Source organism: Maylandia zebra, linkage group LG20 (assembly GCF_041146795.1).
Source record: "Maylandia zebra isolate NMK-2024a linkage group LG20, Mzebra_GT3a, whole genome shotgun sequence".
Classification (NCBI taxonomy): Eukaryota; Metazoa; Chordata; class Actinopteri; order Cichliformes; family Cichlidae; genus Maylandia; species Maylandia zebra.
In genome coordinates this window covers 8,419,008-8,439,016 of record NC_135186.1, presented here as the reverse complement: position 1 = coordinate 8,439,016, position 20,009 = coordinate 8,419,008, and the positions used below count along the sequence as shown (strand labels likewise).

The window sequence follows — 20,009 nt, the reverse complement described above, 5'->3', positions numbered from 1 at the left end:
GCCTTACAACTCAATATTACAGACCTCTCATTTTCAGAAGAAGACGCACAACAATCACAGGTGTGCACATACGTCAGTGTGGTACCTGTTTCTCCCACTTATTTATTCACTTACACATTTGTTTACTTACATATCAAAAACAAAGTTAAAGCATGCACTAAAAAAGTCTGTTAAAAGATTGTCCTTTTAGGAATGTCATTTCGTCCCATGTGCGTGTCACCTGCGTACATTCTTCTTTTAAAATAACCTCGAACGAACTTTGACCTTTAAAAAAATTAAAATAAAAAATACACCATTAAGACGATCAATGAAAATTGATTTTTTTCAATCCGGGGCTAGATTGTGATAGATGACACGTAAAACAGGGTTGTCATTACAAACCATTTCAACAAGGAGTATAAAGTGACTTACAGTTCTCCGTACTGTTGTGTCGTTTTTAAAGATTAGTTCAAAAACTGCTTAAAATGTTTCTCTATTAAGATGGAACTCACATTGCAGAGGGATTGGCTGCCGTGATTACAACAATTGTTGCTCAATGTGAAACTCTTCAGCAGCAATGTGTAACAAAAAACAAAAAGTAGTGTCATGGCGTATACACAAAACAATACAAGAATGACACTCCGAAAAATAGAAACATTTGAGCGTATCAGCCAGTCGGGTCAGACGTTTTCTCCGCTTCGTCGCCACTACTGGAGGAAGATGGCGGCACGTCCTCGCCCATCCTCTTTAGCTTGGCCTTGTAGTAGGCCTTCTTCATCCTGAAGGCTTTCTCCTTCTGCCGGGCTGCTCTCCTCTTCTCCCTCACCAGCTCCTGCTCCCACGCCAGCACCTTCATCCTATTCTCCCACTCCAGGATCTTCATCTGCTGCTGCTGCTCCAGAGCGTCCGATCTCTGCTGGTGCTCCAGTCTGGACAGGTCTACGGAGTCGTGCTGAGCTGGGCGGCGCCCGGCGTCTTCCGTCTTGCCGCCTGATGGTTGGAGATGCTGGCTGCTGAGCCTGGAGGTGCCTGAGAGGTCAAAGTTCAAAAGCTTCACTGTGGTTTGTACTAAAAAGCACGATCTGAGGTTTGCAAGGCAACTTTAGATTCACTTTTCTTACTTTCAAGGCTGTTTAACACCAGGAGCTGCAGTTTAGAGAATAAGGCTGAAATTTAAAAAAAACAAAACACAATTTAATCCCAGTCAGATCTACCTGCGCCTTAATGCCAGAGCAAAGCTGATAAACCTATCGTCTTACAGTTTTAACCTGGACTATATTTTGAAAATCCTCAGATTTATTTAGGATAATAGTTTTTCCTTCTTGTGAGCCACTGTGCGATCTGATGCAGGCACAGCTGTGCTAACTGTTAGACTCAAAAAGCCCGAGTTGGCTCACCAAAGGTATACCTTGTCACAGGTAAACAAAGCAAACTAAATAAATACAGCAGGTTATAGTTTGTGTTAGATATAATATGTGTCACAGGGATTAGATGTGAAATGCTATGAATTACTTAGAAAAGTTTCTTAATAAAGTGGGTTAATGAAAACAAACTTGAACATGCTTTTGCAGTACAGCCACAGGTGTAAGCTGATGATTTATATATCCATGTGTGAGGTTGTCATACAGTGTCTGGGTCAATTCATAACTGTATCATCGATGGAAAATCTATTTAGAACTCTGCAAAGAAAAATTCTAATTTACTGACCTGAATGCTTCTTCTGCTAAATGCTCTTTTTCAATGCTAAAAAGTACTGTACTACATGTGATACCATCAGGAAAGACTGTCAGCATGAAACACACACAAACAGTAAAAACATCCCTGGATAGAAAAACGTAACCTGAAGAAAGATTTCTGAAGACTAGCTCGCCTATGAGAGTTCAGGCTGTGTTTGGTCACACCAAACAATGACTTTCAAGCTCGTCAGAACTGTATATACTTTACTTTTTGCCTCATATATTACATTTAAGTAATATATGACGAGTGGCTCAAGATTTTTGCACAGTACTGCAGGTTGTCAAAACATTCAATTTCAGCCACAAAAGGGGAGCCTCGGAGATAAATTAGAGGAAAAGCAGAGGAATGAACTAAACAGCTATTTAGTCTCATATTTATGATGCACAGTGAGCGTGTAACACCATGGTACACGGGCACTCCAAACAGCATACCCCCTGCTATTAATTGGGCTATCAATCTTCTTAATGACAGTAATTTATTTAGGTTGGTCACATGGGCTGCTTCTTCCCATTCACAATCTTCTAATAAGCATTCAACACTAAAGCCATCTCTGCAGCAAAACAGCTATAACTTATTGAAGTCTGTGTATAATTACGCCCTTTCCTCCTCACCCTTAGTAATGTTAACTGAGCCAATTATCTCCTTCAGCTCAAGGTTATTGTTTCTTAATTAAGAGTGGAGTATTAATCAAGTTAATAGTAGAATATCCCACTATTTGCCCACAGAAAGTTCCCTGCGCAAGGGTTTCCAAGCAACACATGCTCAAGCAGCTTGCAGGGTGTTATTTGTTGGTACCTGGTGCTGTAAAGTAGGCAGCAGGGAATGCCACATCCTGTAGCTCTGCATTGTGGGAGGTGGAGTTTGTAGAGGGGCTGTGGTGCAGATCTGACCAGTCGTTGCCTGTTATTCTGTCCAAGGCGTCACGCTGGAGGCAGATGGCCACTTGCTCCTTGCTGTCCTCTGCCTAAGAAGGAGGCGAGCCATTTGGTGTTTCTGGGATTAATGTCTGAACCTAAGGTGTCATGAGCAGCTCCAGGTTTACCTCTTAAATAAAATGAAACCAAAACTTTAAAAGTAATTACCTGATTCACGCTGCCATTCACCTGTCCTGTCACCATCAAACAGCCTGATAATAAGGAAGAAAAAAAAAAAAGGATAAGGAGACAACCAGGGAGGGACTGCAAGTATATGTCTATCAGAAAAATGAACAAAGAGCGCCTCCCTCTGGTGGACACAAGCACAACATCACCATAAAGCACCTTAATCATGATGGCCATCAAAAAAAGCAGAAATGATATCGGAGCTTCTGCAAAGCAAACCTAGAAAGTAAAAAAGTCCACAAAGTAAGTGCTGTCAGTAACCTGGTGGCAGGTTTACTAAATGGAATGAAGTGAAAAGCGTAAAACGTTTAACAAACTCTCAGGACTTCATTATACTATAAGACACTTTAAGTAACTGCTGGGTTAACTGAACATTTCTTGGTGTAGATGAGCAGTATCGTGCAAAATGGGGACAGTCATAAAATGAGCACAGTCCTTTTAATCGCTCTGTAAACAGAGTGAAACAATATTATTACAATACTTCACTTGTGACTTGATATTTTTGTGATTTTTAACATTTTACTCATTATTCTGAGTATTGCAATAACATATATTGTGATTTATCACCGTTTTTCAACTGCAAATAATGTTGCAGTTACATGCAATGTACTTCGTATAAAGCAGTAATTAACTGTGACAAATCACTGAAAACCATATATGTGCTGCAGTCTACACAGAGAGGAATTCACATCTTATTAATATATCAGTGCTCAACAACCTTCCTGTTCTTTAGGACCAGAGTACAAGCAGCTGAGACAGAGAGCTGTACTCTGGGAATACTACGAATGAGAGGGCTGATTTCATATATCACCATCCAGAGACAACGTTAGCAGAGCAAACTTACACGAAATAAACTCTGACCCAAAAACCATCAAACACACTTTTCTTGACAAAGTTATCTCCTAATACAAAGCAAGCTCATGGCTCAGTCACATGAGTAAAAATAGAACAACAACCTTCTTACATCCACACACACAAAAAAATTACTTTTCACAGGTCAAATAACAGGAGGCATCCTTTCCGCAATAAGTCGCAGTCTGACTTAGACCAACTGCAATCATTCTCAGACTGACTGTCAAATCTGAAGGTTTGCAAAATAACTTGTCTAATTTATGAAGGCGGACAGATCACCAACATGTGACCATCAGTCTGAACGAGTCTGTGTCAGTGAGCATGACTTGAGGGGACTTGAATCAACAGGCTGCTAGCTGGTTGTACTTTAGTTACATTCCTATAGAACATGAAGGCTAATATCATATTAGAAAATGTGAAAAATCCCAATAATATTATATCGTGGTGTGTCTGATGATTCCCACTTCTCACTATTAAACACACTTTTCATGCCTGTGCTCCCAGGTTATTTAATTACATCAAAGACATAACAACAACAATAATTATTATTTTTCATTTAATAAAAAAAATTATATAATGCTAAAGAGCTTTAAAAGAAAGAGAAAAACCCGGAAAAACAAACAAACCTTTAAGTTACCCGGATTTGTTTTACAGGGTCAGTAAACGAATGAATGAGATATTGGGTGTTCCAACTTTCTGTTAAACAAACAAACATCATTACAGTCTTAATGAATTACCCTAATTAAATCCATTGCTTAACCCCTTGAACTACGCAGTAGACCAAACTAATGCACCTTATATTCATTGTATGTTAAAAATGTATTTAATGAGCCATAATTTAATAATAATGGAAACATAGTTGCTATCCCAGGAGGAAGTCTTATTACTTCAGCGGACTCTGAATGCTGGCTGCTGCTCCTTGCTGTTGTTTTTAGGCTATAATGACACGGGATATAGAAACCTTAAATCAAAGACATAACAGACACCATATAAATCAACTCTGAAATTGCATAAACTGTACAGCTGTGCTCGGTAATGTCCTGATGACCACTCGTCCTGGGACAGATGTTTTTACACTCCTGTCTAGACTGGTGTAGCCACACGCACACACACCAACGATAACACCACATCACGATTAAACCATCTTAACAAACAGCGATGAAGCAGTTATCACACCAAGATCTCGTGAATTCTCTTATCAGATTTCTGTCATTCCTTTCAAGATGTTCTCCAGTCTGAAAAACTGGAAGTGACCCACCTTCCAGCAGCTTGCGGACCGCTGCTTTGTGGCCAGCTCCCCCTGCGTGGCTGGTAAGGGCAGCCTCGCCCATCGTCTGAAGTTTGATTGATTTGCAACAGGCCCTGCATCGGGCAAAATGAATGTCCTGGACGTCCTTAACCAGCCAGTCCTTGTAAACATCCTTTGCGAGCCAGGAATCTTGGAATTTACATTTGCCAGGCATAGCTAGCTCTAAAAGTTAGCTGGACCGCTACCTCCCAGCCTGGAGCAACCTCTTACCTTATGTACTGCCTCGTGATGCGTTCACGTGTTCTGCGAGGATTTGAAGACACGTTTACGCTGTTGCGCATGTATCTTTTGGCATTAGGTTACAAAATATCGTGAAAACGTTATAATTTAAACGCTGAGATAATTAACATGACTTTCCAGTTATGTACCCCAAATCCCACCGAAGTAGGCAACGCAGTAGAATCAGAGTGCCTGAATTTCATCACTACAGGTGCAGCTGTGGAATTAAAATGATAATAACGGCTTTTTGTATAAAGAAGTGGGTGTAAAAGCGCTTTGAAACTTCTTAGTAGGTATCCTGGTATTTTAAAATCAATGCCTGCGACTGAGGCTACTGACTGAGTTTTATCGAATATCCTTAAACGCAGCATAACATAGAAGGCTGTCCCTCACGTGCACAGAGTTCACCAATAAAAATACGATTAAACTCCTACTAGCCAATCAGCGTTGAGAAAGCCGGTAGTCCAGCTTGATTGGTTGAAACCCGGCAAGAACGACTGTACAGAAACACATGGGTACCAGACTAATAATGATCTTATAACGTTTCTGAACAGTTTCCTGCATTGGGAGCGTGTGTAAGTAGGCACGTCGAGATATTATTGTTTACCTGTTAAAGTTTTCTGCCGTTCGATATCTTATTCCTTTCCAAATAAGACAAGAAGAACTCCTCCTGTTAGCTTGTTTTGCTAATCATAAGGGTAATCTTCACTCAGCATTAGACTTTAGTAAATACAACAGCAGACTGCACTACCCGGAGTCTCAGCATGCTTTACAAGTACGATTTGTAAGTTAAAACTGCATATCTTCCCTTCATAATGGTCTTAATTTTTCGGCTGCTCTCTTTAGGGGTCGCCAAAGCGGGTCATCTGTCTGTATTGCACCGTATCCCCGTCATGTGCCTTTGTTGACCGCAGTTAATCTTTAAGTGATGGAGACGGTGGCCCTGGTTGCTCCAGTTACAGCTTTGGAGTTCCTTCAGGATGCGTTTCTAATTAAAGGTTAGTGTTCAACATATAAGATAAGCAAGTAGTTATTCTTGTGATGCTCTGCTGTGTTTTTCCACAGTGCTCCTATATTAACTGCATTTTTGTTACAAGTTCTTTATTGTTAAACTTTAACTTATTCAGAACTTCTTCATTTTGTATCTGTGCCACATTCTCTTTGTAACTCTGGTTGCTGTAATGGTTAGCTTGAACTTTAGAGTTCCAAATTTTGTACATTATTGCACAATACAAACACACACAACTTTTCTTTCATGGCAGGTGAGGGTCCGGTCTTGTCGGTGTACAGACTCAAGCCTTGCCCTAAAGCCTGTGCCTCATTGAGCATTCTCCATCATTACCGGATTCATGGAATAAGACCTAGAAGGTGGGAAGCTGAGCCACCACGGAGTGCCGGTTAGTATAAGCTGTTAGTATGAGCTGTTTCTTGTTTTGTTTGATTGTTTTTACTATATGTTAATATGTCGAGAAAATTATTTACAGAGCAATACGAAAGTGAAAGAAAGGCAAGTCTGGAACCAAGAATGGGTTCTCAGCTATGATAAAAGTTAAAGTATAAGCAGTTAAAGGTATGCTTGCAGGTGTTAGATTAAATTGAGGATATACAGTATACATATTATCTTTATTAGACAATTATTTATTGCGTATTAAAAGTCTTTATTCACGTAAAGCCTCCAGCTATTTTTGCTCTAATTTTTTTAAATTTTAATATACATAAATTTTTTTGCTCTTATTCACCAGCACTGAGCACTACAGAGCCAAATGTCTGCGACCTTGCAGTATTTGGAGGCAAAGCTGTGAGGCTTGTAAGGTTCCGTGTGGAGGATGGGGAGCATCTTCGCCTGGAGGTCCTGGGTCCCCTCATGGAGCTACAGGACTGGGCTCTGGATGTCCGCTGGCTCTCTGGAGGCAAACAGCCACTGCTGTGTGTGGCTCTTGCTCATAATAGTGCTCTTCTCTTGGATGTCACAAAAGGAAATGCCGTGGTGCAGCGTTCCTGTCTGGAGGGGTGTTTGCTGTACTCTGCTCTCCTTCTGGTTCATGAATCCTGGGTGGATACTGTCATAGTTGGAGGGACTGTGTTCAATCAGCTGGTTCTCTGGAAACCAGGAGACAAAAGTGGCAATCCTGAAAACAAAGCTCCAATTGAAAGGCGTCTACTGGGCCACACTGGGGTCATCTTCAGTATCTCTTACCTCCAGGAGAAAGGATATTTAGCTTCAGCCTCTGATGACCGCAGTGTACGGGTGTGGGGTGTTGGCACTTTAGGTGGGCCTGAAGGTAAATGTGGGGACTTGAACCCAGTTTGTTTAAGGATCCTATATGGACATCAGGCCAGGGTGTTCTCAGTCCGTCTCTCATTAGGGAATATCTTCAGCGCTGGGGAAGATGGCACCTGTTTAGTCTGGGACTGGGCTGGAAGCGGGAAGGTGGTTCGCACGTTGAAGGGACACCGAGCAGGGGGTGTTCGTGCACTGGCAGTCAGTGAGGGAAAGGATGCGAGCTGGGTGGCTACAGGAGGGGCGGATGGAGGGGTAAGGTTGTGGAGAGTGAAGGGCAATGAGAAGAAGGAGTGTCTAGAGGAGGAGACAGTGACAGAGAAACTGACCGACCTGAAATTTCCTGGTCAAGGCCTGCCTAAAGTTGTTTGCTTAGCAGGAGAAGAGGATGGTAGTACAAGCTGGAGTCAGTGTAAGCCTGTAGTTTGCACTGACAAAGGAATAGTTTACCAATATAGTGTTGGGAAGTGGGAAGTAGTGTGGAATGGGACTCCAGAGTTTCAGTCCTACTGTGTGATGGAAACGATAACTATCACTGTGAAGGAGTCGACAACCAAAGTTGATTTGTGTGCTGTGGGAAACCTCAGTGGGTGCTTACAGATCTTTCCCATGTCTCATCCTCAGTCTGGAATTCTGCTTACATGTGGATCAGGGAAGATCCATAGTCTTATTTGGCAGAAGGAAAAAGAGCGTGCGTATTTGTTAGCTTCAGGTGCTGAAGGGCGTGTCTATCGCTGGTGTGTAGAGACAAAATTCAATGAAACCTGTTCTTTAGCTCTCAGCATCACTGCTCTACCTTCTTTCCTCCTCCCCTCTTGCGCTAAGCGCTGGCTTACAGCTGCAGTGCGCCTCCAGCGCAGGTCAAGGGAGGTGCTTTGGGTGTGTGGAGACAGGAGAGGATCCCTGCTTCTGTTTCAGGAAAGAGAAAACTCAAAGCAAAGAAAAGGAGATGGTGAGGAAACAAATGAAGAATTACTGACAGATGGTAAACAAGGTGACGATGAGGAAGGTGGGCCTGAGGGAGAGGGGAAAGGCAAGATGGAGAATGAAGGAAGCAAAGAGGTGCATGACCTTTTGCTGCATCCTCTGAGCTGTCTGTTTGGGGTGCACGGGAAACAAGGTGTAACCTCAGTGTATGAGTACCAAGGCTTGTTCTATAGCACTGGCAGGGACGGCTGTGTTAGAGTTTTCAGTGTGCGTCCATCGTCACCAAAGAATCTTGAGGAAAGTAGAGAAGATAACGCTGCGGAAACAAGTGAAATGAATGAAGAAAGGCTTCAGCTGGAGGTTCTCAGGGTCCAGCGTGCCTGCAAAGGAATGGAGTGGCTGGAGAGGATTTTAATTCTCGAACCTGAAAAAGAAGTTGAGGAGGAAGAGGTCACCGAGGAATGTGAAGAGCTGTATAACAAAGAACACCAATTGACCGAACAGGTGGAGGTTAAAGGGGAGGAGGCAGAAGAAGAGCGCTTCAGAGAAGTAGAGAAGGAAGGCAGAGAAGCCAGATTTGTAATTGTCGGCTTTCATGCAGTCCATTTTGTTGTTTGGGATCCAGTGAGGCAGGAGAGACTGTTAGCAGTGCCTTGTGGTGGGGGGCACCGCTCTTGGAGTCTGTGGCCATCCCACAAAGGAATTTGGCTCGGATATGGAGCTTTGGTGTTTATCAAGCAGGGGGCAGTCCTGGCTTCACAGCCCCCCGGAGAAGCAATGGGTTGGGATGGAAAGACAGGAAGGGCTGGAGGAACAGGACTGAAAGATGGAGTCCATGGAAGAGGAATTGGGTGTGTATGCAGGCTGGGGAGGATAACAGACTTTGGGAACAGGAATCAGGCAAACCACTGGGAGTTAGTAGTGACAGGTGGAGAGGACACTAGCCTGAGTGTCCTGGCGGTACATCCCTTTTCTGGCAATATTAAAGTTCTTTCAGTTATTACCGACCACATCTCGAGCATCCGCACGGTGACTGCGATTGTTCGCCCAGAAGGGGGGAGTGAAAGCCAGTCAAAGCCTCTCTCTGCTCTGCTCGTGTCAGCCGGTGGGCGGGCTCAAATCCAAGTTTACCGGCTGTTAATTGTTTGGGACGGGCAGAGACTGGCTCCTTCCTGTCAGGTGATCCAGGTAGCCAGTCACCGTTTGGACAAAGAGTGGGAGAGGAGGCGCAACAGACACAAGATGGTGAAAATGGACCCGGAAACGAGGCAAGTTTTTTAAAGCTAGTGTTTAGATAGCCTCTGACCTCCTGTTATTTGTTCTCTGCATATATTTTCTCTTCCTCACAAAAAATCTGTGTTCAAAGACAATCTGCTGTTTTTGTTGTTTTTTTTTTTTTAGCTGAATATAACTTCAGTGTTTTTGTTTTTTGCATTTTAAAAAATGCACCTCTGATTACAGCTCTCGTCTGTGTGTTTTCAGGTACATGTCTGCGACAGTGGTGGATGAAGAAGTAAACCGTGTCCTCGTGGCTCTGTCCTGCAGTGACGGGGCTGTCAGGTTGGTATTCATCACAGCAAGGGTTCACACAGCTGGAATTTTCATTGAAGCTGCAGAAAAGAGAAAATCAGAGTGTCTTCGCATTGAGTTGATGCTCTCAAAAAGTATTATATTCAGTACTGGGGTGATGGTACTGGTGATTATAATAACCATAATGATGAATGTAACAGAATCAAAGGCTTTACATTTCATTTATGTGTGTCCGATTGTGTATTGTGGCAATAATGAACTGCAATCATCAGTTTTGTATTTTCAAGTATTTTTGCTCAATTTTGCCAACACGTGTACCATGCAGTCACAGATGTTAACATATGTGTAAGGAAATATGCATTGATCCTGCAAGATCTTATGTGGTCAGAACATCAGTATAATAACCAGCATTATGAATTTTTACCTAGTTATAGTCCAAAATCTCTTCCTCCTTGACACTTGTTTATTTGGGCTGAACAATGGGAGTTTTTGGAGTTTAACATATTATTCTGTAAACATCTTACTCGCATGTTTATTTTGTATTCTCATATAGCCTGGTATTGAATTTAGTCAAGTTATACTGTGGTAAGTTTTAGCATAGATTTTTAATCTTATTTTTCATGTATATTCAGATAATTAAAAGAAAATATGGTCATTAAAAGTCGGGTGGAAAATTAAAGGAACTGTTTTGGTAATCATGTACATGAACCCTGTGTGCTGCTATAGTGTCTAATGTTCTCCCTTAATACTCTTCTCACTGTTTCCTCACATCCATTACTGTTTTTTCCAGACTGTTCTCTGTCAATGAAGCGAAAGGTCAAATCGATTTGCTGTGGGAAACATTCTACCATCAACGCTGTGTACTCAGTGTCGCCACCTGCAGCCTGGAGGATGACAAAGGCAACAGGTTATGACTGTGATTGCTCATCTTTTTTTCCTGGGTTGTTATGTCATGCTTTACAGAACCAGACCACTGCTTTTGCTGTTTAATCTTTTTAGACTTAAAGTGAAATATATTTTTTTAAAAGCAGCTGGCGTATTAATACTACAGATGTACAGTATTTAGGAAAGCATGGAGAAAGTAGTTCTTTTTTTAACACTTAGTTTTATATCTATAACTGTGTCTCTCTTGCAGGTATAAGCTGCTGTTCAGCGCTGCGACTGATGGGAAAATCGCAGTGTGGAATTTGACCGACTCTTTGTCCTCATCAACGGATAATTCGAGCTGTGCTGCAACATCACCAGTCCCCTGCCTCGATGTTCCCGCCCACCAGAGTGGGATTAACTCATTGGCTGTTTGGGCAGAAAAAATGGGACAACAACAGGGTAGTTGCCTGGTAACTGTTGCTAGCGGAGGAGATGATGGACAGCTGACTGTGTCCACAATCGGGGTGCAGCACTCAGAAGGTGGGAAAATCGGGAGCCAAGTAGGGTTTTCTCAGATTTCTGAGTCTCAGCCTCTCCTACAAAAGCAGCTCCAGTGTCCAGACAGGCTTCAGATTCATCTCCACTCCCAGTGCCACATATCACTGGCCCATGCTGCCCCTCTAACAGCGCTGAAGGTCCTGAGACCAGACCTCTTGGTCTCCACTTCCTCAGATCAGAGGGTTTGCCTTTGGAAGGTCTGCAGTAACAGTATCAGCCACTATGGGGCAATGTGCTCCCACGTTGCTGATGCTGCAGGGCTCGCAGTCTGGGAAAGTGAGGAAGGAAATCAGAAAGTGAAGATAGGATTTGAGTCTGAGCAGGAGAATGCTGGGAGGCTCAAGAGGGATAAAGAAACAGCTGATGAGAAAAGCAGTAAAGAACCTGTTGAGGTAGAGAGCGAGACAGGTGACCCAGTTAGTAAGACTACTGGTGAGAAAGAAGAGACGGGCACAAGTCCAAGAAATCAACCAGAGAATGACTGCGTAGGTAAGCCTGTGAGTGCAGTAAAGCCTGAGACAGGTTTGAGGGAGCGATGGGAGCGATGGGCGCTCGTCTGCGGTCAGGGCTTCCAGCTACTACGAGTCAAGAATCCGGAGATGGATGCAGAGAAAAATGGAGAAAAGGGAAAGCTGGACGAGCGAATTAAAGTGACTCTCCAAGAAAAATGATTCTGAATAAAAAGATTAAAGATACTTTTGTAAAAACTTCACAAAGGGACATATTTTTTAAAATTATTTCTCAATTACCTGTCTTAATTGCAGCTGTATACTTTGATGTAAATGTATGTCTCTGGTAATTGTTTAAAGTATTTATTCTCTAGTTTTTGTTTCTTTATTTTTTGTTGCATGAAAATGATAAAAACATTTATTCCCAGTCAGCTACGTAGAAAAGGATGCTGGTGTTATTTGTCTCTCAGAAACAGTTCATAACTTCCCTTCCAATCATTCATGTCAACTAAAAGGTAAACCTGTTTCTCCATCACCTGTTCAGCTCTGATGGTTCAGTAAGGACATCTCCTGGTTTCATCTTCATGTTTCCCTCTCACCAGATATCGGTTGGGATATCTGGTGAGAGGGAAACTGTGTTGACCAGCGCCTTTACGGCTGTGGCTCCAGCAAACGTCAGTTGATACTAGAAAGTAATATTAAATAAATTATAACAACATGTTATCAAGCTTAAACGTGCTGCTGTTGTTTAGCGCCACAATAAACAAACGAGACGGGACTTAGGACAGCAAAGCCGATCAGCTGATCATTGATCAGTTTCATGATTGAAGTAGCAACAGGAGATGGAGGGAGAGAGAATGAGAGAAGAAGAGGCAGCTGCAGCGTAAAGACACAGATTAACTCCAGCTTTGTGTCTTTTTGCTTCTTTTTTTTTTTAATTTTTGCTGAAGTTCGGGACAATTCGCGTTTCTTTACACCTAAATACGGAACTTTAAAGTTCGACCTCATCAGCTGTAATTGGTCCTGCCCAGAGTCGATCATGACCAATTGGCCAATCCACCACCTTTCATTGTTTATACCGTTACAAAAAAACGTCGCCCCATAAAAACGAAAAATCACCATTGGCCCACCGCCGATGGCCAGTCCAGCTATGTTCCCAGTGTACGGTAATTAAATGAAGGATTAAAAATGTTCTTTAATTTGTCTTAACTGATTTCAGATCCTTTAGAAAGCAAACCATTTATTAATTTCGTAGATGCGAGCAGCTATTTTTTTTCCTGGTGTTTCCTTTAAGAAAACACTGAAAGCATTCACGGCACAGAGAACATTAAAAACCATCTCTGATGTGTTTGTGGCATCTGTGGCCTACTTTAGGGAATAGTACCAAGCTGCACAAAGATGGCTGAAGTGACTGGAGTTATTTTTAATACAGTATGGTGCATCTCATCCAGCCAGGAAATAAAGGCCTTTTTGTTTTTAGATGAAGAGTCTTGGGAGTTCATTTCTCCACACAGTAAAAACCTCAAAACAGAAATTTGCAGTGTAAATCTAGGCTATCACCTCACCTACTCCCAAGATTTGTCCTCAAGCAAGGTACTTAAATTCAGATTGGTTTATGTTCCAAAAATGTGTCTGTCTAACATTGTGATGAGCTTAAAGCTAGACATAAAAATGCAAACTGTCAAAATAATTGTCACAGGACAAATTATTTGAGATTAGAAGTCTCAGGAATCTCCTCTGAGACCTGACTAATCTGCAGCAGAGGCTCCCACTTTGTCACGCAGCAACCACGAGGGTTTAAAAAAGTAATTGTAGTTTGAGTCAGTTCATAGTGTCAGTATGCTGTGTGTTATTGGCTGAAAGCGAGGATTTATATAACCACTCCTGCCTATACTGTGTATATTTGCGTATTTGTTTATAAAATGCAAATGTAGTGCTTTGAGATGAGATGCTTAAGTGGCACGTTGATATGCGACTGTGTGTGTGTGTGTGTGTGTGTGTGTGTGTGTGTGTGTGTGTGTGTGTGTGTGTGTGAGTGTGTGAGAGTGTCCCTGGCATGCAAATGTAGCTGTGGAAGATGCCAAAGAGAATATTCACCTCAGGCATGTTAAATGTCAAAAAGTACAAAAGAGTGTGTGCTCAATGTGTGTTGATTCACTGTCACCTGCTTGGAATTTAACTACGAACACAGATGAAGTGCCCACCTGCACTCTGTGTGTGTGTGTGTTTGCTTGTATTCCTCATGTTGTGGGGACATTATAAAGTCAGTCACATGTGGGGACAGGGGGAGGGTGAAAAACAAGTCCTCTGAATATTAGTATTAGATTACTACATTTAAAGGTGAATTCCTGGTTTATTATTAGACTTCCAATAAATTATGGCAAGTCCATGTAATGTCCTCAGAAGTAATGGAAATAGGACTCTGTGATGATTACTGGTTACTTGACACATGGTCTAAATGCTGGGATTACTGACATTAGCTAAATTAGATTCCAGTGTGTGCACATATCTGGATGTGTACGCACTTGGACGGCTGTGTGCAGGTTGGGGCACATGGAGGGGCCGACTGCAGGTGTCCATGAATATTTTAATATTTCAGTCTTGTCTCATATTGCTTTCTGCTGACCTCCCATCTCACTGCCTGCCACTCACAATGAAAGAAGAAGGAAGAGAGAGGAAGGAGGAAACGGTGAGTAAAAGAGAGGGAGGGTGTTGAAGAAGAGGGACCTGAAAGAACGGGGAAGACAGCTTCTTGCACCATTTCCCATAGCTCTCTTTGTGACCACAACTGTCAGTTAGGAAGGAAGAAAAGATGAGGGGCTAGGGTGAGTGAGCGCATGAGTGCTTGCATGGTGAAGGTGGTGGGGGGCTTCTTGCTGCTGGTTTTTGTTGTTTGAGGAGCGAGAGAGGCAGGATTGTAGGATAATACAGGGGTAAAAAAAAAACCAACTATTAAACTTTTAAGAAATTTTACACTTTATGAAAACCTTTTTGTTTGTCTAGAATTTCGCCTGTGGTTTTCAAGCAGGAGAGTGGAAATAATTGATAAAAATCCAGTTTCAGAGATCTTCACAGACTGGTGTGGGGAAGTGTGAGCTGGGAAATTGCCCCTGAGTCTTCTGACCCACTGACCCTGTGTCAGCATCTGCAGAAGGAGGAGCATTTTACATCTATCAGAGAGGTACACTCGCTCTCTCTCCTGGCTTTTCATCACTGTTTCTGATGTTGATCCATTACTTATTGTTGTTTGTATTGTTGTGATGTTTTGTTTGTTTATTTGTTTTCCCTTTTTGTTCCTCAACTTTAATGGGTAATACTCAAATATTATCTATAAACATTATAGTGTACAGTACCACGCAAAAGTAATGATTACTTTATATTTTTTCCTTCCAAGCCAGCCAACCCATTCTTGTAAATTTGTTCTGTCTTTAGGCACTTTGTTACTAGCAGCCTGTGACAGAAGCACATCATTTTTCACATTCAACAGAAAAACAGTATGCCCTTCAGTTGATCCACTGTTCACTGAAGGGCCAGTGCAGGGTCTCAGTGAAGGGTGGCTGTCAAGAAGCCATTCATAAGAAGGGAAACAGGGAGAAAAGGCTGATATATGTCAAATTACACAAGAATTGGACTTAAAATCAGTCACAACAGGCCTTAGGAATGAATCTCAATTTTAAAGTTTTGGTTCAAATCATCTTTAACATGAACAACAGTGAGTCTCTACAGCCATCTGTAAAACCTGGTAGAGCTTCCATCATGTTAGACTTCAACATTACTGAAGCAGTGTGGGATCATCTTGACAGAGAACGGAACAAAAAGCAGCCAACGTCCAAAGAAGAGCTTTGAATGTCCTTCAAAAAAGCCTGGCCACGTGTACCTGGAGACTGCTTAAATAAATTAGAATAAAGCCTAAGAGTGACTGTACTGAAGAATAAAGGTGGTCTTACAAAATATTGACTTTCATCCTTATTCGAATTGTACAAACTGTTTTTGCCTTGTAGTGTGTATTTACATTTATGTTTGCACATTTCAGCAAATCACTGCAAATCCTTCTTAATTCACTTACAAATATAAAGAAATGAAGGCTGGGAGGAGAGCTTTGCTTTGGTGTCAACATGTCTATTAGTCTTAACAATGTTTATCTTTTGTCTTAACCCAAATCCAAAAGTATGGTATGAAGGGAATTCCATCCAGCAACTGTTTCTTTCTCTAAAAGTGGACTGCCTTTCAGATAGACTTAGTGTGATCGCTACAGCTACAAAGATTAAAGAAAATGTATATTTGCTCTCAGGCTCCTGGACTGGTAATGTTACCTGACCGCCTGCCTTTCATTGGTTCATCTGGGACTAAATCAACAGGTAATCAATGAGATTCAAGGACTATATTACTGAAGAGTTAGATAAAGTGATCTAACTCACAGCTATTATAATTAATGAGTGTTTTATTTTGTGCAATGTGGTTATTTCTGTGGCAGAGTTGCCCCTTTGACAGTGCAAGGTCTCCACAAACAAAATGATACAAGTTATGAAATCATACAAGCAGAAGTTTTCATGTAGCATAAATCCAACTCAAATTGTGTCACCTCTTTATAGACATGTCTTTATCTCACCACATGACAATATTCTGACACTGGTCAACAAATGCACTTTGTTGAACACTGTCCTTTTCAATGTGCTATAGAAAAAGAGATTGATTGATAGAATGAGGATTTTGCTACTGGGACTCTTTAACCTGCACTGTGAAAATGTTCACTTGCTCACCTTTTTTAGTTAGCACTTTCCATTTTTATGTCATGATGCTCACAGTATTGGACAATGAGGATTTCGGCATTTAAGAAATACGTTTTCAAGATTAGACTTTCCATACTTTTTTCCAACAAATCAAGGCGACGTCAGCGATAAACATGGGGATAGACTTCATCAAAAAATGAAAGTTATGGAAAAATTATATTAGGGAAATCAAATCAGTTCTTGTTAGTGCATCAGTTCCAATTACAGTTTATTGACAAAGCAAAAGTTTCTCTTACCATCTCCACTGCTTTTGTTTACAGCCAAGCCAACCCCCTCCTCTCCAGGTCTCTGGCACCCCCACCAGTCCAGTCGCAGAAAGCGTAACAGACAGCAGAAGACTTCTTTCTCCTCTGACACTCACCCTCATCCAGGACCCTCCTCCATCCTCCTCTCAGACGCCACCATGACTCCTTGGGGAAGGCTGGCTCTATCTGAGTCCTGCTTTGACTCAATTCCCAAAATACTTACTCCACGACCCTCTCCACCTCCACCCCCAGCCTCTCCTGTTCCCGAGCAAATACCGTCAGCTACCCCATATCATGGCAGGAGACAAGAAGAAGACAAAGACAGTTCAGGCTCAAGTTTTAACTCTCAAATTCCATCTCCACCTGTGGCAGTCACGCAAAACAGCGCAGGTATGACTACAAAAAGGGACAGCCATTACCAAACAAAACCAGATGACAATATTACTTAAAGTCTAATGAGTCCAGCTACACACATAACGTCCCTGCAGGAACACTTGGTAGTGATTGATACCTAATAGCTGATAGTTAATTTAACGGAGCCTGTAAAATTTAAAAAGAATTCAAATAAGATCACTCACACACTTTAATATACTGTAATTATGCTTTACGATACAAAGAAAAAGTTGGCAGCAGACAGATTATTTTAAAAAATGTTTTTCATGACCCGCCAATTTCCGGGGGCGAGGTCACTGAGGCAGTTAAACAACTCCTTGGTGGCAGAGCCCCTGGTGTTGATGAGGTCCGCCCCGAGTTCCTGAAGGCTCTGGACGTTGTAGGGCTGTCCTGGTTGACACGCCTCTGCAATGTTGCGTGGAGATCAGGGGCAGTACCTGTGGACTGGCAGACCGGGGTGGTGGTCCCCATCTTTAAGAAAGGGGACCGGAGGGTGTGTTCCAACTACAGGGGGATCACACTCCTCAGCCTCCCTGGGAAAGTCTATGCCAGGGTGCTGGAAAGGAGAGTTCGTCCGTTAGTTGAACCTCGGATACAGGAGGAACAATGCGGTTTCCGTCCTGGTCGCGGAACACTGGACCAGCTCTTTATCCTCTCCAGGATACTTGAGGGTGCATGGGAATTTGCCCAACCAGTCTACATGTGTTTTGTGGACTTGGAGAAGGCATTCGACCGTGTCCCTCGGGGTGTCCTGTGGGAGGTGTTGCGGGAATATGGGGTGTCTGGCCCATTGCTACGGGCCATTCGATCCCTATACAACCGTTGCAAGAGCTTGGTTCGCATTGCCGGCAATAAGTCGGACTCGTTCCCGGTGGGTGATGGGCTCCGCCAGGGCTGCCCTTTGTCACCGGTTCTGTTCATAATTTTTATGGACAGGATTTCTAGGCGCAGCCAAGTGGCGGAGGGCTTTCGCTTTGGTGGCCTCAGAATCTCATCTCTGATTTTTGCAGATGATGTGGTTCTGTTGGCTTCATCGGGTGAGGGCCTCCAGCTCGCACTGGAACGGTTCGCAGCCGAGTGTGAAGCAGCGGGAATGAGGATCAGCACCTCCAAATCTGAGGCCATGGTTCTCAGCCGGAAAAGGGTGGAGTGCCCACTCCGGGTCCGGGATGAGTTCCTGCCCCAAGTGGAGGAGTTCAAGTATCTCGGGGTCTTGTTCGCGAGTGATGGGAGAAGGGAGCCGGAGATCGACAGACGGATTGGGGCTGCAGCTGCAGTAATGCGGACGCTGCACCGGTCCGTCGTGGTGAAGAGGGAGCTGAGTGTAAAAGCGAAGCTCTCAATTTACCGGTCGGTCTACGTCCCTACCCTCACCTATGGCCACGAGCTGTGGGTAGTGACCGAAAGAACGAGATCGCGGATACAAGCGGCAGAAATGAGCTTCCTCCGAAGGGTGGCTGGCCTCTCCCTTAGAGATAGGGTGAGAAGTTCGGCCATCCGGGAGGGGCTCAGAGTAGAGCAGCTGCTGCTCCACATCGAAAGGAGCCAGCTGAGGTGGTTCGGGCATCTGACAAGGATGCCCCCTGGGCGCCTCCTGGGTGAGGTGTTCCAGGCATGTTCCACCGGGAGGAGGCCCCGGGGCAGACCCAGGACACGCTGGAGAGATTATATCTCTCGGCTGGCCTGGGAACGCCTTGGTATTCCCCCGGATAAGCTGGAGGAGGTGGCTGGGGAGAGGGAGGTCTGGGCCTCTTTGCTTAGGCTGCTGCCCCCGCGACCCGGCCCCGGACAAAGCGGATGAGGATGGATGGATGTTTTTCATGATTAATTATTAATGCTAAATGGAACACACCCAGTGTTATCACATGTAACCCATTAATTATTATTAAGTATTATGTTTCCTTGTTATTAACTATGATAACTTTAGTGCTACATTGTGTGTCTTATAAAAATACTTTGTCATGTTACATTATACAAAGCACATAAATAGAGTGAATGCAGCTAAAAATCATGTTAGCCTAGCTTTGAGTTACATTGTAAGAAGAGGAACAGAGGCATCAGTTATCAGTTAATCTGACTCATTTAACATGTATCTCCTGTTGATATTATTGTGATATAAAATATGTAATATTCTATATTTAATATTGTCCTTTAACTGTCTGTGTTTTAATACTGTCCCTGCCCTAACCAGAACATCTTTTTGCACAGGTGGAGCAGCTAAAGATTTGCAGCTGAGGCGGAGGGTGTTGCCTCAGTGTCGGCTTCCTCGTGCCCCCCGTCTCCCACCGCTTCACCCCGTCACTGACCTCAGTTTCTCTCGGAGCTTCACTTTCTCCTTCTTCGAGCTGCCGCTGCACCAGTCTCCTCGCTGGCGTGCCGAGCGTGTCAAAAACCTCTTATTGCTTTTGAAACAGATACACTACTGAAGACGCAGAGCTGCGTGTTCCTACTGATAGTTCAAATCTGCCTTTCTTGAGTATATTATTGTATTAGTAAAATGTGATATTTTATTTTCAAAGTAAGAGTGATGGGTGAGGGATTTTTTTTTTTTTTGGCACAATAGGATAAGACAATAAGACTGCATGTTATTCTATTCATTCTGTTTTCGTTGCTTTTCGAGAGCTGGATTTTATTTGTTTGATGTTTTGAAATTTATTTAAAAAATAGTTTCTAAGGGTGTGAGTTCATTCCTCTGGTTTTCAGCTCCACAGCAATTTACTTACGTTCCTGTTGTGTGTATTGTGTTATGCGTTATGTGTGTGTATATTTATGA

At 42.9% G+C, this 20,009-nt stretch overlaps 3 protein-coding genes across 7 annotated transcripts; 2 read left to right on the top strand and 1 right to left on the bottom strand.

Moving 5' to 3' along the window:
- Positions 1 to 61: 61 nt before the first annotated feature.
- fsbp (fibrinogen silencer binding protein) lies at positions 62 to 5,233 on the bottom strand. 2 transcript variants are annotated; one of them, XM_004554003.4, is made up of 5 exons: positions 4,927 to 5,233; positions 2,799 to 2,842; positions 2,512 to 2,680; positions 1,101 to 1,145; positions 62 to 1,008 (listed from the first exon to the last, which is right to left on the bottom strand). In XM_004554003.4, the coding sequence occupies exons 1-5, from the start codon at positions 5,129 to 5,131 to the stop codon at positions 647 to 649; spliced, it is 825 nt and encodes a 274-aa protein (XP_004554060.1). In that variant the 5' UTR covers positions 5,132 to 5,233; the 3' UTR covers positions 62 to 646. The 2 variants fall into 2 exon arrangements, with proteins under 2 accessions (XP_004554060.1, XP_004554061.1); XM_004554004.5 differs by lacking the exon at positions 1,101 to 1,145 and having other exon boundaries at positions 4,927 to 5,230.
- Positions 5,234 to 5,648: 415 nt separating this feature from the next.
- Positions 5,649 to 12,239, top strand: wdr6 (WD repeat domain 6). 4 transcript variants are annotated; one of them, XM_004554005.3, is made up of 7 exons: positions 5,649 to 5,771; positions 6,043 to 6,194; positions 6,459 to 6,593; positions 6,939 to 9,672; positions 9,887 to 9,964; positions 10,725 to 10,841; positions 11,070 to 12,239. In XM_004554005.3, the coding sequence occupies exons 2-7, from the start codon at positions 6,125 to 6,127 to the stop codon at positions 12,028 to 12,030; spliced, it is 4,095 nt and encodes a 1,364-aa protein (XP_004554062.3). In that variant the 5' UTR covers positions 5,649 to 5,771; positions 6,043 to 6,124; the 3' UTR covers positions 12,031 to 12,239. The 4 variants fall into 4 exon arrangements, with proteins under 4 accessions (XP_004554062.3, XP_076734421.1, XP_004554064.3 ...); XM_076878306.1 differs by having other exon boundaries at positions 5,660 to 5,779; XM_004554007.5 differs by having other exon boundaries at positions 5,666 to 5,711.
- Positions 12,240 to 14,871: 2,632 nt separating this feature from the next.
- LOC112430973 (uncharacterized) lies at positions 14,872 to 19,933 on the top strand. Its single transcript, XM_076878309.1, has 4 exons — positions 14,872 to 14,989; positions 16,100 to 16,166; positions 16,859 to 17,233; positions 19,445 to 19,933. Exons 2-4 carry the CDS (start codon positions 16,115 to 16,117, stop codon positions 19,660 to 19,662), a joined length of 645 nt encoding a protein of 214 aa, XP_076734424.1. The 5' UTR covers positions 14,872 to 14,989; positions 16,100 to 16,114; the 3' UTR covers positions 19,663 to 19,933.
- Positions 19,934 to 20,009: the final 76 nt, after the last annotated feature.

Excerpts from the sequence above, each read along its gene's own strand:
- fsbp (XM_004554003.4), bottom strand. The coding sequence starts at position 5,131 with ATGCCTGGCAAATGTAAATTCCAAGATTCCTGGCTCGCAAAGGATGTT. Across the intron at positions 2,843-4,926 it reads GGTCCGCAAGCTGCTGGAAG|GCTGTTTGATGGTGACAGGA; the intron begins GTGGGTCACTTC and ends CCTTATTATCAG. Across the intron at positions 1,009-1,100 it reads GGTGTTAAACAGCCTTGAAA|GCACCTCCAGGCTCAGCAGC; the intron begins GTAAGAAAAGTG and ends TTGACCTCTCAG.
- wdr6 (XM_004554005.3), top strand. The coding sequence starts at position 6,125 with ATGGAGACGGTGGCCCTGGTTGCTCCAGTTACAGCTTTGGAGTTCCTT. Across the intron at positions 9,673-9,886 it reads AAAATGGACCCGGAAACGAG|GTACATGTCTGCGACAGTGG; the intron begins GCAAGTTTTTTA and ends GTGTGTTTTCAG. Across the intron at positions 9,965-10,724 it reads TGCAGTGACGGGGCTGTCAG|ACTGTTCTCTGTCAATGAAG; the intron begins GTTGGTATTCAT and ends TGTTTTTTCCAG.
- LOC112430973 (XM_076878309.1), top strand. The coding sequence starts at position 16,115 with ATGTTACCTGACCGCCTGCCTTTCATTGGTTCATCTGGGACTAAATCA. Across the intron at positions 16,167-16,858 it reads ATCTGGGACTAAATCAACAG|CCAAGCCAACCCCCTCCTCT; the intron begins GTAATCAATGAG and ends TTTTGTTTACAG. Across the intron at positions 17,234-19,444 it reads AGTCACGCAAAACAGCGCAG|GTGGAGCAGCTAAAGATTTG; the intron begins GTATGACTACAA and ends CTTTTTGCACAG.